The sequence below is a fragment of the Amphibalanus amphitrite genome, unplaced genomic scaffold, assembly GCF_019059575.1.
Source record: "Amphibalanus amphitrite isolate SeventyFive unplaced genomic scaffold, NRLGWU_Aamphi_draft 000098F_arrow, whole genome shotgun sequence".
Lineage (NCBI taxonomy): Eukaryota > Metazoa > Arthropoda > Thecostraca > Balanomorpha > Balanidae > Amphibalanus > Amphibalanus amphitrite.
Genome location: NW_024881593.1, coordinates 691238 through 719144, shown reverse-complemented (window position 1 = coordinate 719144; position 27907 = coordinate 691238). Strand labels below are relative to the sequence as shown.

Here is a 27907-nt window from a genome sequence, read left to right as displayed (position 1 = left end):
GGGTAACGGGACGGCCCTCTGTCCGGGCCGGGTGGCAGTAATGGTCGCCTCCGCAGACACCGCCGCGCCGCCTCATCATTATTTAGATTGTTCTTTATCAATTCAAATAAAATTAATTATAATCGCGGCTGTGTCGTTCGTACGTGGGATGGACGGCGGATTGTCGGCTGGCAGCAGAGGTGGGTCTGAGCGATAGAGGCTGAGACCGCTGCTGCAGATACAGGGGTGGCGGTCGGATCGGGGTAGTGGGGATGGGTCAGGTGCGGCAGGGTCGGGTACTCATGCACAGGTCAGATGCCGCCAGGTCGGGGTGCTTGGGGAAGGGTTAGATACGATCGGGGTGCTCTTAGGCACAGGTCCAAGTTGACCGAGTGGAGGATAAAGGCTAAGCTCAGGTATGTGTCTGACTGAGAAGATGGCATAGGCGTCAGATTGCGCGGTATTGACGGGCAAGTCTAAGGGCGGTGGTTTGCGACATTAAGGTCCAGGGCTGACTGAGGATTTGCCCGTGTCCATCCACCCGGCGATGTGTTCCATCACTGGCCGGCCTCAGTACGGATCGCGGCGTGGGATTCAGCCGGGGCGGGCCGGCAGGGCGCGGCTGACGGCCGGGACTCTGTGACCCGCCGGGGTGTCACAGCCGCCACCACCGGCCGATCGCTAATCGCCGCCATAAACTCCGCGACAGAGACGGGCCGTCGCCGGGCCGGCCCCGCCGGTACTGGGCGGGGCACCTGCTGACATGGTGACAGAGGCCACCCAGCGCTGGGAGCGCGTCAGCGCTCACCCGCACCCTCCGCACAACCAGCGCCGTGACACACACACCAAGTACCATCAGAACGCACCCCGGAACATCCTCCCGTCCCCAGTTCCCTCATTAGGCCCCAGTCACCGAGCCAGTGCAACGACCCGGCCTTCTGTGGCCAGTTGACAGTGACCGCCGCCGGGTCCTCTCTCAGCCTCTGGTTCTGATCACTGCACCATAATCCGCGAACAATGGGCGGCCTGTCAGCGAGCACAGAGTCAGGGGCTCCCAGCGCACCCGTCCCGACCGGGGCAGCCTCGGCGGCGGCGGCTGTCAACCCGCAGACGTCCGTCCCTGACAGGGCGTCCTCCGGGCTGGGGCACTGCCGGGAAAACGACACAGGGCGGGTACTGCAGGGGTGCTGCCACTACGGAACAGAGCTCAGGAAGGGTTCGTGCACTCGTGAAGGAGAGCCCCTACGAGGAAATGGGAGCGACGGCAATCTGATAGCATTCCAGGAAATGCCGAGACATGTGGGCATGTATGCAAATGCATGCATAATCTCTGGAATAGCTTGCAAAGTTTACTTTGAAAACGACTTCGTCGGATCGTTATCAACTGAATGGTAGTTGAAATACAACAAAAAAAATAAAAAGAATGAAATGAAAACGCATGTATCGCGTTCACTACCCGCCATAGATGCGTGTTTAGTCGTTGCTCAAATGAGCTGAGCCAACGACTGCTTAGTTCATCCGATTGATGTAGTTGCTTAGGACTCTGATTCTTCTAACACCGCCAACGGCCTCCCACAGACACGGACAGCGACGTGAACGGGGCTTTCTCCATCGACCCCGTGTCCGGCGTGATTTCGACCACACGAGTGCTGGACCATGAGGTAAGAACATAATGTCACACCATGATAGTAATACTGTGAACTCCAGAACATCACAATGAAATAGGAAAGAGCGGGATGCGCAATTAGCCTCGATCTCACATCAATTACCAATCAAATGTTGTATCCAGAGTCGTATCATAGGTTCACATTTATGTAACAATCCTGTTCGTTCTGAAGCTCCGTCAGTCAGAAAGTCTGAGCTAGTAACAAGATCGGCTCAGTGCCGACATTGCTGCCGCAATTTCCTCTGACACGTCAGCTTTGGTCTGACACGCCTGACACAGTGTCAATTAGGTCTGACACGACGTATGACACGGTGTCGGTCCGATCTGACACAGTGACACGGTGTCTTGCTCCCGTCTGACACGACCTCCTGACCCAGGCGCGCGCCGTGTACCGGCTGGAGGTGGTCGCCCGGGACGGAGGAGTGCCACCCCGACAGGCCACCCACCCCATCACCATCAACGTGCTGGACCTCAATGACAACTCGCCGACGTTCGCCACGTCCAGCCTCACGTTCTCCATTCAGGAGAACTCACCGATCGGATTCAAGGTGAGTCCAGTGCGAAGAAGGAATGCAAGCTTCAACTGTGGGAAGGAAGAAGTAAATGGCTAACTGGAGGTAGGTAAGGGTAAGGGAAGAAGGGATGCTACAAAATTTAGGTTTGTAGCTGGACGAAAGGAAAAAGTCTTCAGAAAGCAAGTACGAAAGGCGGAAAATAAACTTCAGATGGTGAGTACGGGGACAGAGAAAGGAAAGCATCAGCTCAGTGGATAATCCAGAGGGCTGTTCACGGACCGTGTGTGCGGTCGGACCGCACACAGCCTCGTAGCTCCGCCCACCGCGTCCCTACGTCAGCCTTCCGTCACCGCACACAGCGATCGCTGTGGCCGGTCGGGACTGGCCACAGCGGACCGTCCACCGCACGCAGCCGTGACGTCAGAACCGCCTACCCATCCCCTACCCCCACGCCTGCTGGACGTACCGCACACACCGCACGCAGCAGTGCGCGGTGCCCGTGAACACCCCTCAGGTCCTAACCTTTGCATGTGACGACTGGCGAAGGTCCCAACCCGACCCGGTTGGCAACAACGTCCAGCGAGAGCTCTCCCACCAGGCGTCGAAGGCGTCTGCAAATCCGCTCGGCGTCACAGGCGCCACATGCGTTGACGTTTTGAGCCGGCGACTTTGGACGAGATAACATCGGATCACTGACAGTGACGTCATGCTGATCGTAATGTGATTGTAACGCGACCGAGCGCCGTTCGGAGCCGGGTGGCCCGCCGATTAGCGGGGAGCGAGGCTCGAGCATAGCTGGCGTGGTGGGAGGGACTGCTTTGGGCATTGCTGACGTGGTGACAGGGTGATGTGAAGGTTTAATGACTTGGGATAGGCAATGCGTTGAGGCGGGTGGTATGGCGGCTACGGATGACTTGGGGTTGATGGTGCGAGGTTAGTGACGTGGTAGTTTGTGAAGTCGCGCTTGATGTCGTAGAAGAAAGCGAGACAATGAGGATGATAGAGAGGGGCCCAATGATAGCCAAATGATAGATAGGGATAGGCGATGCATTGAGACGGGTGGTATGGGGGCTGCAGATGACTTTGGGTTGATGATGTGGGGTTAGTGACGTAGTAGTTTGTGAAGTCGCGTTTGATGTCGTAGAAGAAAGTGGGACAATGAGGATGCTATAGAGGGGCCAAATGACAGGCAGCAGACCCCTGAACCTCTATCGCTGTCGCCAGGTGGGGACCGTGGAGGCCATCGACCGGGACGCCGGCGAGAACGGCCGCGTCTCCTACACCATCCTGAGCGGCAACCTCAACGACACGTTCGACATCGATCGCTCGACGGGCGCGCTCTTCACCAGCCGAGAGGTGAGGACCAAGGCAGAGTAGGTGCACGATGTAAAGGGTGAAAGCCAAGGAAACGGCCGTATCAACGAAAGAACGATACTGGAGAGATGCATGATGTCCCGTATCCACATCATTGAGAAACACAGTTCAGTCGACGTCACCGCTCTACCCTTCTCCTCCCCTTTTTCCCTTCAGGTGGATTACGAGATGGCCTCGGAGTACCAGCTGACGATCGCCGCTGCCGACGCCAGCGCCACCAACCCGCAGAACGGCGAGATCACCGTCACCATCGGCGTGCGCGACGTCAACGACAATGCTCCGGCGTTCGGCGACGAGCTGGTGCTCTTCTCGGTGGCCGAGGACACGGCGCCCGGCACGGCGGTGTGGAACTTCTCGGCGTCAGACGCCGATAGCGGAGCGGCCGGCACCGTCAGGTGGGCGCCGCGAGGGGAATGGGATGGGGTGGAGAGGGTCGCAGGAGCTGGAAGCTGGAGGGAGTTCGAGGGGCCAGAGAGAAGAACGATGGGATCTCTCTCATCTTCCACAATTTATGCACATTTTCGCTGAGTCTCTGCAAAAGGAGGATGTGCTTCGAGGGAAGTAGCTGCGAGATAAAGGATGTGACAGATGAATGAACAAGGCAGAAGCAGAGAAGTATGTGGGCCGAGTGAGGTCAAGGTTCACTGGGGACATGCTAATCACAGTTCTCCGACGAGCAGGATTAGGAGCCCGCCAATACCCTAGGCCTAGCGGGTTCAGCGGTTAGACACAGGTATGCGGTCAGGTGACCGGGGCCCAGAGACACTCTCATTAGGCAGACTCGAGGTCCGACTGCACAGGGCTGAGCCGGTCAAACAAGGTCTCTAGGTGCTTAATGAAGGCGCCTGCTGGGGCCGTACCAGCGGTCTCTGTGGGGTAGTCCGCGACGGACCAGACCCGGCCAGAGGTCCGACCTACCGCCGGCCCGCGTCACCGGCGGCCGCAGACCCCACCTCAGTCGACCGGTCCGCATGTAAACGCGCCGTGTTAGCAAGGCACATCGCTTGTACATCATGCACGGCCGCCGACTATGATAAATAAGGCCGAAACAGCATTACCATTGAATACGAACCAGCAGAGCAGGCCAGCGGAAGCTTTGATGCCATGCGCGGCACAACAAAGCGCACCCAGCTGCCACATCGCAGCCGATCACGTTCGTCCAAGCGGTTTGTTCCGTAAACCGGCCGATCTCCGGCATCTCCGGCGGCGGCGGCGCGCCTGTCGTGTGCAGGACCGGGGACGGGCGGCGGCGCTATGCAAATGCCGGCGTGCGCGGGCATTGTTTGTCGCGTCGATTCATCAGTCGAGTGCGGGCGGCCGGCGAGCGGGGATAAGCCGGCGCCTGTCGATGGCCGAGAGCTCCGATCTGTCGCGGCAGCGCGACCTGCAGCCGCCGCGTGAAGTCACCGCTCCCCGCCGCCGCCGCCGCCGCCGGACGCCCACCGGCCCCCGCAGACGGACACTTTGCATAGGCGCGGGGTCGGCCGCGACTGGCCTGTGGCTGCAGCGGCTCCCTCGGCCGCTGCAGAAGCGCTGTTTGTCGGAATGGTGGTCACGCCGAAATCGCAGAGGTTCCCAGTCGCGGCAGCCGCCTCACTGTTTTGCTATGCCAGCGATGATCAGCAGGCGTGATCGCCATTTGAAAGGCGCACGTGCCGCTAAAAGCTTTAGAACAGGTTCCTGTGCAGAGAATGTACAGGGTGATTTTTTTTAACTGTTAAAAAGTAAACGTCAATGGTGGTCCCTAAATCGAAAAATCGCGTGCAAAAAGCATTGCACGTGATAGATAAATCTGGGACATTTTGTATGGTGTCATCATTTGTCCCTTTTGACCGACGGCCTCGGCCCCAATGGAGCCTGAAAATGTCCCACCAATCAGGCACGCATGGTCCACCGCCGTTCAGTAAGGAACGACACAAAACGATGATTTTGAAGCATTGAGGCAGTTCGAAGCATACGATGATCAAGGAGATACCTCAGAAAGACGTTAAATAACGCATGAACAAGCTTGTAGTCATAAATAACCTTCAAACGGTCCATCTGGCGTATGAGCAGCTTTTGAAGAATCAGTCTTCAGGGAGAAAGAAAAACAGCGAATCAGACACCATCAGGGCCGCCAGTATCAAAATCCTCGACCTGCCCTCCCTAAACTTCTAGTTTTTGGACCCAGCTATGGCAGATATAACAAGAAAACAGTGGAAACATCTGGCAGAGCTGAAAATGGGCGATAGGAGCCTTTTCAGTCCGCCTAATGAGTATGGGAGTCCATGATGCTGTTTAACACGTGCTCAGGCGGGCTGAGTCGTGTCGGTGAGAGAGGGGGTAACTTCAAGCACAAGTAAAATACACGATGGACGTTCCTTCGCATCGTGTCTGCATGAAATCAAAATGTCCCAGAATGCTCGTCATCCTGGCATATAACTTTGCAAGATATATTTGCATTTTAACCCCACTAGACCTCATTACTTTTTAACAAGTAAAAAAAATCACCCTGTACATACACACAGTATTGGTTTCACGTAATCGACAGTCTGTGCTCAGAAGCTGCGATTCAGGTTTGACCGCACATTTGAATATTTATTGCTTCAACTTGGCACGAACATCGCATTTGGAACGCAGCACGGCGAAACATTGAACCGGACCTGATTTGACTGGGACTTCAGACAAGCATCGATAGCGACCTATGTAGCACAAATGTATTGTAAATCCATTCTTTTTTTTACAAAGTTTGATTCAAAGAGGCCTAGAGCCTTGGCATGCTAAAGCTTAGGTACAGCTTTCTAGCTAATCACTTCTCTTCAAAGAGATATCAGGTGACATTGCCCACTTCTTAGAACCATAAACCTAACCATTGTATAACGTATGCCGGCTAACTCTCCTTTACTCCCTCGCCCCCACAGGTACAGCATAAGCCAGCAGTCACCACGTCCGGCGTTCGCCATCGACCAGTACTCAGGGGCGCTCACCCTGCGGGAGGCCATCGACTACGAGATTCACGCCGAGTACACGGTGATCGTCACAGCCACGGACCAGGCGGAGCCGGTTCGCAGCCGTCTCAGCACCTCCCTCACGGCGCAGATCATCGTGCAGGACGTCAACGACCATGCCCCCGTGTTCGTGCGCGCTGGAGGCGGCGGCGTCACGGTCCATGAAGACGAGCCCGTCGGCTACCCGGTGCTGCACGTGATCGCCATCGACGGAGACTCGCGCGACAACGGCCGCGTTACCTACACCCTCACCGACGGCGACGGAGACGACGTGTTCAGCCTCGACGAGGAGACAGGTGGGTTTCCGGGAGTGGAAGCGCGCCCCACGCGAAGTGAACGATGGGGTTACTGGGAGCGCACGTTGCCATAAGTCGATATGATGATGTTGCGGCGTTGTAGATGGTATCGGTGACGTTTTCAGGGCTGGTAATGAGCGTCGTCCTCGGTACCTGCAGCGATCGACGAGCCTAGGCCCGCCGCGGTCTGTTGTTGATGTTATTATCATTTTTCAATGAGTGGCTTTGCAGATGCGGAGATGTGGTCTGGTAAGCTCATTAATCCTTTGGAAGATTATACTTTTTCTGTCCAGTAGCGAGCCGAGCCAAAATTGATCTTCAATGTTCGACATCCATATCGACTGAGGAACATAGCTGTTTATTTCTTAATTTCTCGTGCGGTTGCATCTGGGGGTAGTTGGTGAACCGCACTGCGTCAGTGTCCGTCAAACAAGACAGATTATCGGTGACCATGATTTCTCCCGAGCACTTATCAGAAAAACCAGACAAGAGACCTTGAAAAAGTGGTCTGCACGGAAAGACGAACTGCAATGTCGGTCTACCACACTTCCCTGTGGGCATTTCCGAGAAGTTCAAAACTCCGCACTTGAACACGCAGACGGTGTCTTCCGTGTCTCGTTTTGTGTCAAATCACATCACGACACAACAGACGCACACTTTTCCGTCCGACTTGAGACGCCGATGCCCCAGAGCTCGCCCTCCCCATCTCCATCAGACATACTGTCGCTGGCTCGTCAGTCCTTAGTTCACCCGTAACTATCCCTAGGCTCATTCTTCCCTGCCCCTCAACTCACCCTTCCCATCTCCAATAGGTCTGCTGTCTCTGGCGCCAAAGATATCACCTCACCCCTCCCCCTCCGCCAGGTTTGCTGTCTCTGGCGCGTCCTTTGACCGGTCGCCCGGAGCGCCACTATCGTCTGAACGTCACGGCCACGGACCACGGCCAGCCGCCGCAGCGCGCCACGACCGCCGTCCGCGTGGACGTGCAGCACGTCAGCCGTCATGTCAGCCTCTTCAGCCGACCGCTGTTCTCGGCCAACGTCAGCGAGCGAGCCGCCGTCGGAACCCTGGTGGCACGCGTCGCCGCCGATCGCGAGGACGACGGTGATGGTGGAGGGGCGACGTTCATGATCCCGGCTGGCGTCGCCGGAGATGCGTTCAAGGTGGACCCGCGCACGGGTGAGGTTAGGACGGCGCGAAGGTTGGACCGTGAGGCCACAGACCAACACGTGGTGACCGTCTATGCGAACGACGGGGCCGTGCCCAGCCGCTTCGACGCAGCGACCGTCATCGTTGATGTGCTGGACGAAAACGACCACTCGCCCGAGTTCAGGTGAGTGTTGAAACTTTGGACCACTCGCCCGAGTTCAGGTGAGTGTTGAAACTCAAAGTTTCAGTCATTCGGCTAAACATCAGAGTTCTAGGTGCTGAAACTTCGAATCACGTGTTCAAGTCTTGATTGAGGAAAAAGTTCAGTGTCAGAACTCTTGTATCCGGTTGGCATCTCGCTACAGGGGGTTATTTTGTAGCTGTCAGGCTACCTCAAAAGGAGCTCAAACCAACGTAACAAAGGAATTACGTAAGAGTTGTGCGATTGCATGTACCGTCCTTCCAGTCCTTGCAATACCTGTGCAGTGGTAGATGATTTCATCTGCAATCGTAAGGAATAAGTTACCTTACTTTTATTTTGAGTGCAGTTAATTGAATTATTGTGTTTTCACTCAATGCCAGGCAAAGAATAAGTCTTTAGGAAGCATACTTACTTGAAGTACACAAATAAAATACACGTTATTCAATGTCACCACAGCGCCCAAAAGCACACAACATTGAACCCCCATTAGGGCCACACCCCTGCCATGTCACCGGATGTCTAACCCCGCTGTACCGTCCCCCTACCACCAGGGGAGCGTGCTACCCGCTGCACGTGCCGGAGAACAGCCAGCTGGCCGTGATCCACGCCGTAGTGGCCGTCGATGACGACATCGGCAGCAACGGACAAATCACCTACAGCATAACAGGTGAGAGGTCGGAGTTCCTAATCGTCCTGTTCCTATCGTTTCTAACCCAAGCTGTCATGATCAACTTCAGAAAAAGTCGAAAAAGATGCAAACTGTAATCACGGATGGTTTGGACTTATTTAGGAGAAAGATGTTTGATGATAATATGTCGCCCAATAAAATGCAGTCCATTCTATGAACCGAACTTCTGCGAGCATATTCTTGCAGCCTGAAAACATTCAAGCTCGATTTTCCGATTAGCGTTGTACATTTTCCTACCAGCTACTGCCACTGGACACCACGCCAATCTCCCGTTGAGATCTCCCTTCTAACTGCCACCTCCCTCCCCGTCTCGCTCACCAGACGGCAACGTCGGCAACAAGTTCTCGATCGACGCTCGCACCGGTGCGCTGTCAGCCCGACCGCTGGATCGCGAGGCGCGCGACGCCTACCAACTGGAGATCACGGTTCAGGATGGTGGCTCGCCGGCCCGTCGCGCGCCCCTCAACTGTCCGCTGACCGTGCACGTGCTGGATGAGAACGACAACGACCCCGTGTTCCAGCAGCGCCGCTACCAGGTCAGCCGATCAGCGGGGTGGAACGGCGAGAGAGGGAATGGAGGGCGTTGGTATAGGGGAGGGGAGCTTATACGATCCATGTACGGACAATTTCTGTGTCATAACTCATAACCCTCTACCTTCTAACATTTTTTTTTTTTTTTTTTTTATAAATTTAGCTCGAATGTTTGAATGGACGAATTGACAGAGCCGGAGTCCACGCTAAGCAGAGCTTGTTGCGTAAAACCCGACCCCTACCGTCCGATCGCGCAATTCCGGGTAACGGGAGAATTTAGATGCCAAAGTTTAACGTGCCCTTCAAAGCCGGACACGGCCTGTCCCACTCAACTGACTTCAACTGGCTGCGGCTGCTCCCACCAACCGCAGACCATCCCCGTCAGGAGTCTCATATATCGAGCGCCGGAGCGTCTCGAACCCGGGCTCTCACTACCGGGAGTCCGATGCTCTACCAACTGAGCTACGGGACAGGCAATCTTCTTGAAGGACAAGGTTGCACAACAAAATTTATTTGATGTAGCACATATCCGCAGCAAACTCAGACCAACCCTCAAATTAAACCACCTATGATATTACTCTCAGCTCCTGTTGTCCGTGTTCTAACCCGCTCTCCAAAGATCGACACAGTAACCCAAACCTCCCTCGACCTCCGCGGCAGGTCCGTATCCCCGAGGACGCGCCTCTGGGCACGGATGTGGTGACCGTCACAGCCACGGACGATGACGCCGGGGACAACGGTCGGGTCACCTACAGCCTGAGCAACGAGACGCAGTGGCGCTTCCGGATCGACAACCTCAGCGGCCGCATCACCACCGCCGGGTGAGTGCTGTGTGGTGGGGCACAGGTCATGGCGGGTTAGAGACGTGGAGTGCGGTGCGGACAGATGGACCAAAGGGCCTGAGATACAGTGTGGTGGGGAGAGGCGGATAGGGGAATGGTGAGAGAGGAATATACTGCCGGGGAGAAGGCAATAGGCATGCTAAGACAGCGAAAGATTAGAGGGTGATAAGCTTTGTCCTTAGTCGAAATCAAAAAGAAAGGCACACGGTGATGTCAGCAGAAGTTGGGCTACGGAATTCAAAAATGAGCTGTCCCTGTCGGGTCCTGACGAGCATGGGCTGGGGACATTAATCATAATACGATAAGACTTGACAAGGAACTCTGCTATTTATGGTAGCAGTAATTATGACTGATAACAATGGTATTCAGGTCAACTCTTTGTTCAATTACAGAGTCATTGAAGAAAGCAATCATGCTCATTATACACAGCCAAGCAGAGCGTTGCTATGCCATTACCATCCACCACCTGCTTGACAAACGTGCCCGTCTCCCGCACACGACAACTCTTCCCTGACCGTGACCATCTCCCCTCTCCGCTTCAGCTCGTTCAACCGCGAGCGCCGCTCCCGATACACGTTCGAGGTGCAGGCCACTGACGGCGGTCAGTACGACGCCCGCGTGGCACGCGCCACCGTCACCGTCATCATCGACGACGCCAACGACCACGCGCCGGTGCTGACACGCTACCCGTTCACGGCGAGGGTGCCCGCCTACACGGAACAGGGCACCGAGCTCGTCACCGTGCACGCTGACGATAATGACCTCGGCGCGAACGGACAGGTCACTTACAGGTGAGAAAGGGGTATGGAGCTACCAGTGCAGAGGGGAGGTTGGAAGGATGATACAAGTGGAATCTAGACACTTAAACAGTCATGAAGGAGTCACATGGAATAGAAGAGGAAGACGGGTTATTGAGAGTCACAATAAGAGTTGGGGTTGAATGGCTATTGATCAATGATCACGGATGTCTGAAATACCGATGAGTTCGTGTGGGCGGTGATGTGCTGGCAAACTTATGACTCAGCGATGACTCAGCCCGATCCTGCCGATACGGCATTCCAAACTACCTGAGACTCCGTGCCTGAAGAGAGTCTCGAATGTTTTCAGCTTCGCCAACCAGCCTGCCAACAGCGCGTTCCGAATCCACCCGGAGACCGGGGTGGTGAAGGCCATCGGGTCTCTCAGCAAGGAGTCTGGACGAGTCTTCCACTTGGAGGTGAGATCCCCGTCGACACGGACGACGTTAGCAGACGATGCTTTGGACCGTTGTTTGGTAGACGCATTAAGGCAACTCATGAGAACATCAGTGAGCAAGAACACCATTTACCGACCATCTTCTGCACGGCTGACAATGAGACCCAGCCGTCGACCCTGCGCGCCTTGTCTTGCTTTCCATGCTATCCCACGCACCCTCTGACCATTCTTTGTCCTCCAGGTGGTGGCCAAGGACCGCGGCAGTCCGCCGCAGTCGGCCGTCGGCCTGGTGGAGATCATCGTGGGTCAGCAGCGCGACCAGACCACGCTGCAATTCCAGAACAACACCTACACGGCGCGCATCCCCGAGAACGCCCAGACCGGCAGCGACGTCATACAGGTGCGTGGCGTCACCCGAGCAGCCAGAGGCTCTAGCACGTACAACCGTTCGATGACTTCTTAAATTCCGTTTGAATGGGAAGCTAGAAACTCTTTCACTTCTATTCAACTTCTAAAAAAGAACTGCTTGTAGGCGTTCCATCGATATGCTTGGGTTAGCTAAGTGCCAACTGAGGTCCAGCCTAAGATTTCCAAGTGTGGTTTACAGACCAGAAGCAAATCCGTACAATGTCTAGAACGGCTGGTGAGGACAGAGCCTCCCTTCCCCGGAAATCAGAGCCCGATCTCACCATCTCACCACTCTCCTCTCCGCTGCAGGTGACGGCGGTGCGCAGTGACGGCCGGCGCCAGCGGATCACCTACAGCTTCGGCTCCGGCAACGAGGACGGTACCTTCGAGATCACGGCCAACAACGGCCTGATCCGGGTGCGCGACCCGCGGAGTCTGGACTTTGAGCAGACGCGCCGCCGCCGGCTGGTGGTGGTGTCCCAGGCCGAGGGCACCACACCGCTCTACGGGTGAGTGTCTTGAATTAGAAGGAGCGCTGCAGGCTATACGGATTGTCATGAGTATGCCAAAAGTAATACGGCACTGGAAGGGGTGATATGGCATTACTCATTCGTGACGTCGCTACGTCTATCTCCAGGTACACCACTGTGTTTGTGGACCTGGAAGACCGCAACGACAACCAGCCGCGCTTCACCCAGGACGAGTACAGCAGCGCCGTATGGGAGGGCAACAGCAAGGGCACCTTTGTCGTTCAGGTAAGAGGACTCGAGGATTAACAGCCCAGGAAGGTTGATCGAGTTTGAGGCGATTTTACCACTTTACGGGGAGCCTGTTCATGCTTTACAATTTCTTGATCCGATACCATTTGTTAAAGTAATGTGAGTGGCCGCTCCGTTCTCACCACCACTGCTCCGTCTCCCCGCCAGGTCTCTGCCACGGACGCCGACACGGGAGCCAACGCCGACGTCGTCTACAGCATCGTCGAAGGAAACCTGGACAACGCATTCGTGATCGAGTCGCGCTCGTCGGGCGTGGTGCGCACCAACATCGTGCTGGACCGCGAGATCCGGGCCTCGTACGACCTCACCATCACAGCCACGGACCGGGGCCGTCCGGCGCTGGTCGGACGCTGCGCGCTCCACATCCGGGTCATCGACATCAACGACAACCGGCCCACCTTCCCGCCCACCTCTGTGGTGAGCGTCAGCGAGGGAGCCCAGGTCGGCCAGCTGGTCACCACCGTCACCGCCAACGACGTCGACACCAGCCCGGCGCTGACGTACAGCTTCGCCGGCGGCGCCGCGCGCCAGGAGGCGTTCGCCATCGACCGCTTCACCGGCCGGATCGTGCTGGTGGAGCGACTCGACCGCGAGGTAAGGAGGTGTTCGAATGTTCGATATCTTACACTTCTGGCGAGATATAAAACTTAAGTTTCAAGCAGGATAATGTAAAGGGTACATACTACATACGTATGCCGCATTGGAATTCAATCTAATACTTTCAAGCTTCAGTAAATTTCATCACCACTTCCTCTCATAAATGAAGCATGCCTTCGGATCCCACATTATCGTATTCCCGCCCTTCCCCAGACTCGGGACCAGTACGTGCTGCGCGTGTCGGCGTCGGACGCAGCGCACCAGGCCGAGACCAACGTCACCATCAACGTGCTGGATGTCAACGACGAGCCCCCGGTGTTCAGTCAGAGCTCCTACACGGGCGGTCTGCTTGAGATGAGCGGACCCGGAGTGGAGGTGGGTACGACCACCTGCGGTCGGTGGTCGGCGATAAAAATTGGATTATATTGTGGAAAACGATGACGGATGGCGGGGATTGTGGTGGAAGACTGATGAGCGATGACCAGGAGACCATGTTTCGTAGGAAAACCTCAGGGTAGCGTGTCGCACAGAGGCAATGATGGTCTGCATGGAATGTCAACACTTCCGTAAAAATGGTTAGCCATCGATTTAAGTCACTTCTAAGCCGCGCTTCAAATCGTCCCTTCTTCCACCTGTCACGGAACGATAGTTCACTGACTGATGAGTGGCTCATTTATTAACTCCCCTCCCATCTCCAGGTGCTGCGAGTCTCTGCCTCTGACCGTGACCTGGGCGAGAACGCACGCATCACCTACTCGCTACTCGACGACTCCGAGACGGGAGAGTTCGCCGTGGAACCCAACACCGGAGTGCTGCTCACCAACAGCACAGTTCGGTTCGAACCTGGCCGACCGGATAGGCAGTTGGTGGTAGTGGCGAGCGACGGAGGCCGCCCGTCGCTAACAGCCGCCGCCGCGGTCCGACTCCGAGTGCAGGACATCAACAACCACGCGCCCGAGTTCGAGAAGTCCGTCTACAAGTGAGTGTGGATGGAAGGCTTGGTAGCCAGCGAAGCGATGGAATGATTGATTTCAGTATTGCGTATGCATTAGATTTTTGTATTAGAAGTACGCATAGTATAAAGTACCTGCTACTAACGGAGCATAATATGCAAGCATAATATTGTATGCCCAAACCACATCCTGAACCACGTTTTATTTCCATTCCGGTAACCACTGCCTTTCTCCCCCTCCCTCCAGGGCTCGTGTCAGCGAGGACACAGCACTGGGTAAGGTGATCCTGCAGGTCAGCGCAGAGGACGTGGACGAGACGCGCAACAACCGTAACATCGACTACAGCCTGGTCAGCGGCAACGAGGACGGCATGTTCCAGATCGCCAGGTGAGTGTCCGTGGAGACGCAGGGGCCTTACTCGGCGACATAGTGCTGAGAGAATTGCTGAATAGAGTTCACTTAACGGGGGTGACAAGAAAAGGTTACTGTAGGACATTATTACAGTGGGTTAAAAATGTGTGAATCAAAGGGGTTTTGGCAAATGCAGCTAGTAGCGTCACGCGGTGCCATGGTCCCATAAGAAGTCCATATCCATTCTCATTATCTACCACCTGCACCATAACAAAAAAACTCACAAACAGCGTGCGAACCAGCCCCAAAGGCTGTCAACACTAACCCCAAATCGTCCACTCTGCCGCGTAGTACGACCGGCGAGCTGCTGCTGGTGCGCCCGCTGGACCGTGAGCAGCGCGCGCGCTACGTGCTGGACGCGGCTGCCAGCGACCGGGGCACGCCGGCGCGCAACACCACGGCGCAGATTGTCATCGACGTGACGGACGTCAACGACCACCAGCCGCAGTTCAACCAGACCGAGTACACGGCCGTCATCAGCGAACAGACGCAGGTGAGGCGGTGATGCCCAGAGAGTCAATGGGAGGTACACAGAGGCAAGCAGTTGGCGGGTGGAATGCGCTGTTTTCCTTCAATTTTTAAAATGCATGGACCCACCGATTGCAAATTAAGTCTGATTCCGTATATCAAATGTCTTCTTTAGACACCTATCGCAAATGTACTTCGTTGTCACGACTTCACCCACGACGAAATAACCTTTTCCCACTATACCAGTCTTGAGAATTCGGACAGGTTCACCCCACTGCCCTTAGGCCTACGCTGACGCCGTCTCTCTCACCGCACAGGTGGGCGCCGAAGTGCTCCGAGTGTTCGCCACCGACCGGGACGCCGGCGAAAACTCTGCCGTCGTGTACGACATCACTTCCGGCAACGAGCAGCAGGCGTTCGCGCTCGACGGCGATACGGGCGTGGTGCGACTCCGACAGCGACTCGACTTCGACAGGCTCTCCGAGTACCGTCTGGTGGTGCGCGCTACGGACCGCGACCCCGCCCGGCCGCTCTCAGCGCTAGCCGCCGTCCACATCCGAGTTAGCGACGAGAACGACAACGCGCCACGCTTCCCGCAGCCCGTGTACCACGCGTTCGCTGTGGAGAACGCGCCGGCCGGCCAGCTGGTGTTCACGGCACACGCCAACGACGCCGACCGCGGCCGCTTCGGGCGGCTAAACTACACCCTGACGGATGGCGGAGACCGGTTCCAGGTGGACGCACTCACCGGGCAGGTCACCACGGCGGCCGTGTTCGACTACGAGCAGAGGGAGCTGTACACGTTCACCATCAGCGCGGCAGACCCCGGCGGAAGGACCGCCACGGCGACCGTGCGGGTGGCGGTGCGAGGAGTGGACGAGTTCGCTCCGGAGTTCACCGAGAAGCAGTACCAGTTCCGCACGCCTGCCGACGGCCCGCCCGGATACGTGGTGGGTCGGGTGGTGGCCACCGACCGCGACCGCGGCGCCGACGGACAGGTGGTGTACCGACTGCGCGAGCCGCACCAGTTCTTCCGCGTGAACCGGACCAGTGGTGAGATCGTGGTGACGCGCAGTCTGGGCGAGCGGAGACGGGCGCGACGCGAGGCCGAGCCGCCAGCCACCACCAGCGAGCGGCTGGAGATAGTGGCCTCTAGCGGCCGGCCGGGAAGTTTGAGTGCTCTGACTGGCGTAGAGGTGGTGCTGGATCCGTCACTGAACGGGACCGGTCTGCCGGCCGCTGCCGGCGGCGGGCTCGCCTCTTGGGGCGTCGGCCTTCTGGTGGCCATCATCCTCATCGTGATGGCGTTCGGCGCCGCGTTTGTGTTCCTGCACATGCGTAACCGACGCGTCGGGAAGCCAACGATGGCCGACCAGTTCGACACGTCGTTTGACACTGAGGTGCGCGCCGGGCCTGCCGCCGGTCTCCAGTTCCCGCCGCGGTACAGTGAGATCGTGCATCCGTACGGCGGCGGCGGCGGCGCGACAGCCGAGCCGCGCCCGGCCGGCCGCAACACGCACTCTGAGCTCTCGGAGCAGTCGCACCGGTCGGCCTCCTCCGGGCGCGGCTCGGCGGAGGACGGTGACGAGGACGAGGAGATCAGGATGATCAACGAGGGGCCGCTGATGCAGCAGAAGCTGCGCCAGCTGGCCGTGCCCGACGAGGACTCGCTGTCGGAGATGTCGGCGCACAACACGCAGGAGTATCTGGCCAGGTTGGGTATCGACACGTCGCGCGATGACTCGCACTCACAGAGCGCGCGCGCCGACAGTGCGCACGTGCTGGACGGCGGCGGGTCCGCGGACGGCGCCGCGCGGCTCGGCGAGCTGCTGTCCTCCAAACTGACCGCGGTGGGGGCAGAGGAGAACGAGGCCATCATGGACGGCACGCGCGCGTTCGGCCTGGACGAGACGCAGCCGTCGATGACGGGCTCGCTGAGCTCGATCGTGCACAGCGAGGAGGAGCTGACGGGCAGCTACAACTGGGACTACCTGCTCAACTGGGGGCCGCAGTACCAGCCGCTGGCGCACGTCTTCTCCGAGATCGCGCGGCTCAAGGACGACAGCGCGCCCAGCCCGTACGCGGTGAGCGCGGCCAAGCCGCCGCCGCTGCTCACCAACGTAGCGCCGCGCTCGGTGGCGGCGCCCGTGGTGCCGCGCTCCGGTCTCGGCCCGGGCGCTCCGCCGTCGCTCGCGCGCTCACCGATCGCGCACGACGTGTTCGCGGCGCCGGCCATGTCGCCGTCCTTCTCGCCGGCGCTCAGCCCGCTGGCCACCCGGTCACCGTCGCTGTCGCGTCACGTAGCGCACGTGCCCCCGTCGGCGGCGCACCGGCGGCCGCACCTGCTCGCCGGCGCCTCGTCCAGCTCGGAGAGCGAACTGCGCCTCTAGGCACCACTCTCCGAGCGCGTGTAGTGTTCATCACCCATGCCATCGCGCGCGGTGGGCCGTGGCGACAGCGACCGCGCGGCAGTGACGCGTCTGTCGCCCCGCTCGGCACCGCTCGTGTCTTCATGTGATATAGGGTATAATGGCTGGTCACGCCCGTGTGTGACCGGCGTGACCCGTCAGTGACCTGTGTGACCAGTGTGTGACCCTCCGCGGTCACATATGCCAAACGTTACGCACCATTTTACCACCGCCGAATGATGGTGAAGCTTTGCTACGAACATTCGAAAAGTTGTCGAGCGGTGCGAAAGATATTCGTTGATATTTGTGGCTTTGAACTCGACAGCTTTGAGGTTTGTGGCATTTTTGATATTTTATCACCTCCGGTTGTATGACTGAGCGAGATGTTGTTTGTTCTGTTGTTATGTGGCTGCCTGCAAGAGTGAATGAAATCAAAACTGTCCATTGATGTATTGACCGCAGTAACATTGTGCGCATTTCATAAACGTGTCTGTATTGAGTTTGCTAATAAACGACGGTCAATTTGTGCCAAACGTGAAAACAAAGTTTTATGTGGGCTTTAAGGCTATGATGATGATGAATTGGGGTTTTTGGGCACCCGGACTACAGTGGCCATCAGCGCTTAAGGCTATCCTCTAGAAGCAAAGTTTACAAGTTTCCGGAATGAAGCACGTTCCTACCTACAGCTTCGAGACCACGAAAAGATGCATCTCATAGCATGCTATAGGGAACACGACACAACCGAGTATGTCGCATTTTGAGAGAAGGAGAGAATACAGTATGTTTGGCCTCGCATTTATACAGAATCGCCACTCGCCAGTTCGTAACAACTACGAAGTTTTGTTCCCGTTGCCCTAACACAGGGCGGGGTGCATCCGCGCCGTACACGCTAAACCACAATCGAACTGGCGCTGGTGCCAGTACCGGCAACACGCGCGCGACTCGCGTGCCACTGGGACATAGCGTCCGCGTGACTTCCTGATGACGGGGATTTCCTCTGGCCATCAGCCGACAAGGGCTGCGTTTAACGATCACTAACGACGGTCGAACCACGAAACGATTATCGAGAGCAACACTGCTGGCACCTTTTAGTTACAGTGACAACGCAGCACGGTAATAATGGTATCCAGTTTCACCGGAAAATGCAGCTTTCCAGTCTCCGCTATCATGTCAGCAATCAGCATCATAAGCGTTTTTTCACGCTTGCAAAAGTCATAGATGAATGCCAATGCTCGCACACCTATGAGCGGGCAAGCTGAATGTTGTGTTCGCCCTGAGAAGCCTCACTTCTGAACGTTTCGATTTATATAATGTAAGCATCAACACCATAACTTTTAGGTATTTAGAGCACATGCCTGCCACATTGCTTGCCTATCCGATTAACAACGCTTGTCTGCGGTTTTACGATGTGCGCTGTGCAGAGTGCATCTTTCGCGCCCATGATCTCTAGTCTCTACTCTATCCGAACCAAAAGCACAACCAATACGGCTGTGTGGGACCGTCACATCATTGAAAAATCACAAACCATGTTTCATTGACCACGGAAATGACCTCAGATGAAGCCAGACCATCATTTCGGGCTGACCATTTCATCGCCCCAGGGCACGCTAACACATTATGGAGCGGACGTCCCATTATGCAGTAACGGCACGACCTTGCAGGAAAAACGTCAGCGGTCTGTCCGATTCCGGTTCCGGTTTTAGCTCATAGTCGATCAAACGTTTTGTAAGCACAATACATGACAAAGGACCAGCACCCAAGTATGAGTGTCCGATTTTGTTCTTCACTAAGATTCCAGCCGCCTGCTTAGTTGGATCGGACCTATGACCTACTTGTGCTGTTTGGATCCAGGGCGGAGAAAGCGTCCAAGTCTGACCAGTTCACCACCTCTCCCTCCTCCCATCCCCGATATCCAGCTTCCGCCAGTGACCGTCACCGCGACCACCTGCCGCCGGTAGCCAGACATGCACGATGACGACCTCCGGGCCCCCCGGGCGGAGTTTCGATGGCGGTGGGGGTGGTGGGTTGTTGATGGCTGAGGGCGGCGGGGGACTGGATGGGAAGCGAGAGGGCTGGTCGGTCCGTCCCGACCGCCACCGGCCGCAGTGTTCGCTCGACACCAGCACCATGAGGTTGTGTCTGGCTCTGGTGGTGCTCGGCACCATCGCGCTCGTCGCCAGACCCGTCACCAGCGCGGTAAGTCGGTGAAGCCGAAAGGGTTTCAGCAGAACAGGGGTTATGTGGCCCAGGCCGCGCATAAGGAATAGGGGAGAGCGGGGCCAGTTGAAACACGGGGTCAGATGAAACATGACTTTATTTTCAACAGTATGCAACATATGGCGTTGCCGACACCACTGCGCATCCGCGCTCGACCACTTCCTTTGTCAACGGCGTTTGGGCGGCAAACGGACGGTAATTTTGATTTGACACTTGTTTTTGTGTTTTTGAGGGGCGTTTGGGAGAAATCGTTTTTATGAATATTTTGTGATATCTCATATACCTTTGTTTGCTGAAAGAAGAACTCCTGGCTCCGGAATAACACCTTATTTGGCCCTTCATTCAGCATGATGTCGTCCCTCCAGCTCGTTTGACATGTGCTTTACGGCGCGTGCGAGATGGCGGGAGCGGATGGGGTCAATTGAAACGCTTCTCTGAGGGTCAGTTGAAACAGGGCCACAGGCCGTTTCAATGGACCCCGGTGACCTTTGCAATGGTTATTGTTCAGGGGCTGTAAACATTAAAGGAAATAGTCCACCTTTGAAATGAGCTTTTAAACTGAAATAGTAGATTAATAGAGCTCATTTTTTTACCTCTTTTTCTCCAGCCTTTTGCTTGAAAGCACACTATAGCCTGAGATATTTCTCATTATCCTCATCCGCCCATTTTACCATAGTCTATGTACTTTATGTCACCTATTATGAGGAACTTTGCACTTTTAGCTTTCCAACGACCTATTGAATGTAGCATTTGGAAAAGTAAACCGGACAAAATATCTCCTTAAGAAAGTGGCCTTAAAGAGGAAAACATCCCATTGTTAAGGATAGGTGCAATTGACCCCATGGGCTGGTTCAATTGACCCTCGCATCGGGGTCATTTGAAACGGGCGTAGTGCTGTTTTATAAGCATGCGTTTGGCACCAAAATATGTTTGAAACATAATTTTACATATCTTAAAATGAAGCCGAAAGAGCATATTTTTTCATGGCATTGTGCATTTTTCGATATGACAACTAGATCTCGCTGTGCATGTCAATATATAAAAAGTGGTTCAACTGGCCCCGCTCTCCCCTAGTTACATGCATAGACCTCTGTACAGAGGTGTACAGAGGTCTATGTTACATGATTTCTGTTCATCTTTTGCTTTCGCATGATTCAAAAAGTTATATCATCTGAAAATTTGTGTAACAAAGCTTTTCTGTCAATTTTTAACGTCGACAGAACCACAAATTGCGACCATGGTCTGGTAACTATAAATGGCACAGAAATTAAATGCATCATTCGCCGAACCCGAAAGCAACTGATTTCGAATTAACTCTATCTCTGTCGTGTCCCACAATCTCGTTCTTTGCCATCAATGTCTATCGGCCTGATTATTACTGACATAGCTAAACTGAGATGGACTAAAGGGCGCATCTGCGCATGAAAATAGAGTAAGTACTCAGTCACACCAATTACTGTAATTGAAAATAGAGGGTACATCAGTGCTCCTCTTCCAGAACGGCAGCCAACTTATTTGTGATCGCTGTAAAAATGGTATCGTGATAGTCGCTGATCTACACAGGCTAATTGTCAGTCGCCCCAGTTGATCCATTTCTTTCTGCCCACAGCCCCAGCCGTTATCCATCACAGATCTCATCAAACTGAGTAAAAAACAGAACGCTGCCAAGACTTCTACCACTACCACTACCACTACAACTACCACTACAACTACCGCTGCCACTACGCAGGCGTCTGCCACAGCCGAGCAGCCGCTCCCGCTGCCCACAGAGGCGGCTCAGGAATCGCTCGCCACCTCTGAAAATACAGGAGGAGGCGGCGGAGCTGGCGCTACAGGCGGGGGAAGCGTGGGAAGCACTACAGGCAGAGACGGGGACGGCCCTGCTCCTGGTGGTGAAAACTCCAGCAGCCAGAGAGGCGAGGCTGCTTCAGGGAGCGACCTGACGCCGTCACAATCCGATGGGGGTGACGGCTCCATGGGAGGACAGGCGGCACAGACCGACCCTGACGCCACCCTGGTAGTCGGAGCTGAGATGGACACCGAAGACGGAGACGAGGACATGGACGGAGACGTAGGAGATGAAGACGAAGACGGAGACAGAGAGGAGGACGAAGACGGAGACGGTGAGATGGACGGAGACGGAGAGATGGGCGAAGACGGAGACGGAGAGGCTGACGGCGGACGGGATGTGAAGCGCCGTCGGAGACGCCGCCGCTGTCGGGTCGGAGGGGACGAGGACGGCACCGGAACCTGCTGTCTGCGCCGTCGCCGACGACGGAAGAAGAGGCCGACCGCGGGCGGAGACGGCGAGGGGATGGCCACCACCGCGCCAGCCACCGAGATCGTGATGCCGCAGTATGCCTGACGCCAATAACCGATAATGTCGTGGAAAATAAGGAGTTTCTGAACTATAGGCACACTCTCGGAGTTAATGGAAGTTTGCTGAACAGTAGAATTGTCTTGTCTGCACATGTCGTGTTTTTTATTCATCATCGGACTCTTGTATCTGCCGGTTTTCTAAACCGCTCGCACTCTGTGATATTCTAGTCCTCTATTTATTTAGCAACTGTTGTAGGTACAGGCTATTAATATGTAGAATACAAATTATGTAACTAACCGTTTTGAGAACACACATCACAGTCCGAAAAATGGACAACCATCGCATATTTTCTACGCTTAGTTCACTTTCAATAAACGTTCACCGAAAGCTATGACTGGTTCAATACGCGCTTAAATATAGAGGCCTTTAGTCTACATAACCTTCACGTTTTCGCAAAAGAGACCCTTTATAACCCCGATGCACTGTATGGAAAATGGAGCAAACCAGACGTGCGCATTGTGCAATGAGCATGATAACCTGAAAGTTACAGGATCATTCCTTCTAACATCCGTTTTGTTCTACAGGGACCACGGAGATAATTTTACTACAGTTCTCACTGTGAGATAAATGTGACAAGCTCACACATTGAAATATTTTATTTGAGTAATATGAACCTGAACAGTCCCATTAAATGCCTATGCGGAACACAAAGTAACCTTTCTTAGCGTTTTTCACACATGACTCCCGACATGGGTTCTGCGCTATTTATCGCATAAATAACATTACGCATACCGGTAGAACACTGGTACACCTCGGCTTGTACCTCATAAAGATCTTTTCAGTGTTCTGGGTCTGGGAAGAGCGCTAACAAGATGTCGAGAAAATATCTATAAATACATCCCAAGTGTCGTTGAAGAAGGATGTCGTTAAAATGACACTGACCAATGTTACAGCAAACATTATATTTTATTTATACGGAAATAATAGATCAAACATGGAGTAGGTATATCACATTGATCCTATCGACAAAAACAAGCAAAATTTTGAAGTAACGAAATTTGCAAATATACTATATAGCTACTGACCATATGGCTCCAACTGGTCGAATGTACTGTAGTTTCGATCGCGATAAAACTTCTTAATTTCCTGGTGATACAAAAGTAACGGGCCAACGGGTGGGCACTTTAAATCCGGACGTTTCGAAACCTCGTTGCAAGAAAGAAGAGTTACAACTAGAAGCAATTCGACTGGGTAAATAAGATAATACCAAAATGATGGAAGAGGCAATTATAGGAACGCACTAATCGTTCATACAGCAATGGAATGATACAAAGTGGACACAAAAAGCATCACATTCGCGAGATACGGTCGCAATATTATGTGATTACGCGAGGGTGCTCGCTCAAGGCACGCAGTACACGAATAAATTGCACATCAGTTCATACAGCACACGAAATTCTCTCCACTAGAGCTATGATATAAGTTACAACACATTGGCGCCGGCAATCCTGCACCAGTCATCATTCAGTTATGCAAGGGTGATAACTGATAAGGCACCTTGGTCGAAACCCAGTCCTCGTGGTGCATATGTTTTCTTACATTTCGAGGGAAAGCAAGTCACCAAAAATCATCCACTTTATCAGCTAACCCGAGATGCGAATTTGGCCTGGACGTTGTCCACCTCACGGCGCGCCACTGCCATCTCACGGCGAAGTCGCAGAAACTGAGCTTTCGGTAGTTGCAGAGAGGTGCCGCCACCAGCAGCGTTCGGTATAGTCAGCCCCACAGATGGTTCCAAAACTTGTCCTCGCTCACTGAAAGGCATGTCATCGACTGAGAAAACAATGGATGAAAAGCGGCCTATCAGTGAGATAAAAAAAGATTAAGCAGATGGATAACACCCATCAGCGTTACGCGTGCCCCTTCGCGTAAGCCTTCCAGCATGGTAAGTGTTCGACTTAGCTTTGTTTTAACATTACGTTTTTCATGAGAGCTGAATAATTCTGTCGGTATGAAAATGGCTCAAGGAGCACGCATATTGCTGGACTTTGTTACATAAACTGGGTTAAATAATAACCATACGATATATTGATAGGCAACACTAAACGTCCCATCCGGTATCAACGCAAAATTCCCAGAGGGCTTCTGCACATTTGGTAAAAGAAACGCCATCTGAGCTTAGATGATGAAATAAGGACTGCGGCAGCATCGATACATTGGTAAACATACTAGACACGAAAATGTTTTTAAACAGAAATGCCTCCACCATATTATCTAGTTGCTCAGCTCCGACGAACAAAGCCCATATTCCATCTTCAGAACGTGACGAATGCTCAGACGCCGTGCATTTTCTTAGTGATTAAAGACAACTATGGGCTAAAGACAACTAAAGACAACCAGCCGCCACCGTCAAGTTCGAAAACAACCATCACCAAACGGAGCTCGCTACAACTAAATACGGAACGGAAACAATGACGGCTGACCAGCCAAACAATTTTATAGTGTCGAGGAGAATATTTCCATAGCGTTCATCCAATAAACGTAACGAGTCGAAAGGCCACTAAGCATACCAAAATAGTTACAAGCAGTAGGCACTAGCTAGATATAAGCAACAGCACGCAACTAAAACTAGCGATGAAGCAAAATACTATGCAGGCACATCCACTACCGCAAAGGACTACAGACTGTCAATTTCACACACTACCCAACAGAGCACTAAGAAATGAGCACCCCTCCCCCCTTCTGCCACCCTGCCCCGTTCGCTGACCTGTCTGAGATGATGACATCCAGAGTCCACTGGACGGGGCCGGCCGGAGACGGCGGCTCAGGAGAGGCACACATCGCTGCCAACAGCGCTGAGTGCCAGCTGTCTGGTACTCTGAGAGAAAGGTAGGAGCAGAGAGGTCACGACCAATGAAATTGGATGTGTTGATTTCAAATACCTACACATGACAACCACATCACATTGGATGTGTCCCAGGCTGCTCTCTGACCGACCTGTAGCGCCGGAGGGCGTCTGTGAGTGTGTCGGCGCGGCGGCGGGCCGGAGGCAGCGCGCGGCCGGCCCTCAGCAGGCTGATAAGGCCGCCGTAGACAGCTGCCGGCCGGCCGGGCACTGCTTCGTACCGGCGACGGGCCTCCTCCTGATGACCAGCCAGGTGCAGCGTGGCGGCTGGGGATGGATATGTCAGTGGGCCAGGGGCTGACAGGCCAGTTAGGGGGCAAGGGAAGGGTAGAGACAGAGACTGGGATAAACCACCAGCAGCAAATGGAGCATGGGCCATGGAGTCAGTATGCCATCAGTGAATGGAAAATGTTGAGATTAATATATTGCCCCTATGACAAAACGAAATCTACACGTCAGTCGTCAACCACATCATTATTCATTAGCAGCAAAAGGTAACGATGCTTTTCTTGACGTCCACCCCTCGTCTGTCATTGACAGATATATCATTATGGGAATTTACAGCTATAGAAAATTGATGGCATTGATTCAATACATGCAGCATACCAAGAGTAGGTAAACATGAAAAAATACTGAGATTCCTGTCCAAAATAAAACTCAAACCTTGGTATATACCTATGGGCCTATGGCCTTGACTCAAACATAGGTCAACACCTCATCTTCCACCATCCAAACCAATCACCCTAAAACTATTGCATAATCACATTCACAGAGCAAGATGCATACTACTACATAGCATATAAAACGAACTGAATTCCTGCAAAATGTTCTGAGCATTTTGACTCAATCGTGCTGAGCTACAAACGCTACAAACCATATTCCATAAAACTACTCACCTTCAAGCAATGTTTTCAAGTCAGTCTCTGATATGCTTCTTTCTGCAGAATGCAGCAGTTTTATTTCTAGAGGCAGTTTTGAAGAACCAAATAGAAAATCAGTCATCTTGAAACTGGAAATGTAAAATGGCAAGTATCCATATGCTGAAGCAAGGCGATAAATAAATACACAATGCGGCACGGGTCATAATATTGGCGGTAACAATAATTTGCCAATCAGTTCTTGCGCATCTTTTGTCACATACGCGCAGCTTATGCGATTCAATATGACTGAGGAAAGTGTCCACTAAATGATTAAATTTAGAAAAGGCATGTTAAAGGAAAAATATATAACGCTGCTTAAAAAAGGTTTTTGCAATAGTTCTATGAGTTTTGCTTTAAACGTTATTAAACTAAATAAATAGATATTTTCAAGGAAGTTAAGGAAATATTTGTTTTTTTAGTGGCCTCAACTTACGTTATTAGCCTCGCGAGGAGAGCGGCGGCCTAACTTGAACTACGCCGCGCAAAAGAAACCGGCCGTCCTATTGGTCGTCGGCCTCGGTGATATGGTTCAGGCAATCAGCAGTCGGTGTGTGCAGATTGGGAGTATCAGACCGCTGCTATAGATTGTGACGGCTGTGCAGGGTGCATTGCCATTCACCCAGCTGGACAGTTCCCGACCCCATCCCCAGATCAGCGGCTGGTTTGCGTCGGGAAAACAGGGTGGGTATGTCTGTTGCCGCAGATTTAACCCCAGTGTAGAGGCCACTGGCATCAGTGGCAGGGAGTGGGCGCCGCTGGTGTAGCTCGCTGGGCCGCAAAGCCTCTAAGGGCCTGCTCCCGCGGCTGGAGAAAACCCGTCTGCCGCCGAAGCTCTGTGTTTCGGTCGGTGCCAGCGAAAAACTCGACCCATCGGCCATCGTCCCATCCCCTATCCCAAGTCAGCCTAGTGGTAGCGAGACGGGTGCCGTTAAGGAGTCAAGTCAAGGAGTTAAGTCAAGGCCGTTAAAGTAGGTAGCTCAGAGTAAGGTGATGTTAGGACGAAATCAAGTACCAGGTTTGTCAATGTTGTGTCGTCCCCGAGAAGAGTCGGAAGGTCTTTTTAAGGTGTTTGCCGCAAGATATAGTTAGTGGTGTGTCTTCGCTCGTGATGCAATGCCGTGCATGCGATTGAAATGTGCTCTACGGAGATGTATGTGTCACAGGTGTGGCAAATCGGAGGCCCCATCCTATATCAAAAAGGTGGCCATGGGTGAGGCGGGTATGACCACACCTCAATCTGGCCATGGGCTCACCTCGCGTATCCTGTCTGGTTGGTTACATGTGACCCATGTTCTAAGTTCTCGCTTGATCGCATAAATATATGCAGCATGATGTTGGTCCCATTTGCGTTGAAGGTACTCGGCGAATTTGATTTTTATCATATGAATAGCGACCCCTTATTAAAAAGAACAGTTACAATGGTAGAGCATATTCACGTCTGGACAGCGAGTTGCGTTGGAGAGTCCCAAAATAGTGGCGATTTTAGGAAATGGTATAGAAGGCAGAGGTTTGATGGTGTTTGGCCATATGACTTTACTTCAATGTGTTTGCCGCCGAAGGTAATAACCTACACACATTTACTAATCATACTACATCAAGAAGCAAGAACCAAGATATCACCTACCTAGCTCCGACCCTTGGCTCTGACCAACTGCATGCAGGGCTTGCTGCTTGACTGACGATTGGTTTCTGCCACAGGTGGCTGCATTCTTGGCATTCTTCCGTAAGGGAAGCATTCTTGCGTAAGGGAATTATTTCAGAACGAGAAATGGAACATCTTTGCCTTAGGTGATCGTTGGGCCGTAAAGATCCTGATTTGTGAGCTAGTCTAGGTTCAATCCAAAACAATACTTTTTTGGTTCCAAATTCCATGTGAAAAAATGGTATAGGGCCCGAGGCAGTCTCCTCGGGCCTCACGCCAGACACACAGAGCCCTAAAATGGCCTCTGACAGTCTCTCGCGGATATGCGACTATTTTGGCAAGGTGTCTCACAAAAATGGACCCCTATTTTGAGGCATTTGATCTGACCTGAGAGCTCGCTGGTTGATGTGAGAGATTAAAATTGGGTATCAGTCGGTGCTTCTCATAATCACGCGC

The 27907-nt window shown here is 53.8% G+C and overlaps 3 protein-coding genes across 3 annotated transcripts in view; 2 read left to right on the top strand and 1 right to left on the bottom strand.

Annotated features, from left to right (window-relative positions):
- The window catches only part of LOC122380470 (protein dachsous-like), a 60304-nt gene extending 42316 nt beyond the window's left edge, over positions 1-17988 (top strand). The window contains exons 10-29 of the mRNA XM_043363637.1: positions 1558-1640; positions 2023-2193; positions 3385-3516; positions 3691-3929; positions 6435-6817; positions 7682-8150; positions 8720-8835; positions 9178-9392; positions 10048-10208; positions 10772-11020; positions 11337-11445; positions 11665-11823; positions 12141-12340; positions 12469-12586; positions 12758-13204; positions 13421-13582; positions 13906-14186; positions 14407-14547; positions 14863-15064; positions 15357-17988. Of these exons, the coding sequence (XP_043219572.1) occupies positions 1558-1640; positions 2023-2193; positions 3385-3516; positions 3691-3929; positions 6435-6817; positions 7682-8150; positions 8720-8835; positions 9178-9392; positions 10048-10208; positions 10772-11020; positions 11337-11445; positions 11665-11823; positions 12141-12340; positions 12469-12586; positions 12758-13204; positions 13421-13582; positions 13906-14186; positions 14407-14547; positions 14863-15064; positions 15357-17429 (6110 nt within the window). The 3' untranslated portion in view covers positions 17430-17988. The remainder of the gene's footprint in view (positions 1-1557; positions 1641-2022; positions 2194-3384; positions 3517-3690; positions 3930-6434; positions 6818-7681; positions 8151-8719; positions 8836-9177; positions 9393-10047; positions 10209-10771; positions 11021-11336; positions 11446-11664; positions 11824-12140; positions 12341-12468; positions 12587-12757; positions 13205-13420; positions 13583-13905; positions 14187-14406; positions 14548-14862; positions 15065-15356) is intronic.
- Positions 17989-19478: 1490 nt separating this feature from the next.
- On the top strand, positions 19479-22029 carry LOC122380422 (uncharacterized protein DDB_G0284459-like). Its single transcript, XM_043363573.1, has 2 exons — positions 19479-19643; positions 21274-22029. Exons 1-2 carry the CDS (start codon positions 19479-19481, stop codon positions 22027-22029), a joined length of 921 nt encoding a protein of 306 aa, XP_043219508.1.
- Positions 22030-22203: 174 nt separating this feature from the next.
- On the bottom strand, positions 22204-26014 carry LOC122380469 (COMM domain-containing protein 5-like). Its single transcript, XM_043363636.1, has 4 exons — positions 25786-26014; positions 24982-25156; positions 24752-24862; positions 22204-23798 (listed from the first exon to the last, which is right to left on the bottom strand). The coding sequence occupies exons 1-4, from the start codon at positions 25889-25891 to the stop codon at positions 23624-23626; spliced, it is 567 nt and encodes a 188-aa protein (XP_043219571.1). The 5' UTR covers positions 25892-26014; the 3' UTR covers positions 22204-23623.
- Between the last annotated feature and the right edge of the window lie 1893 nt (positions 26015-27907).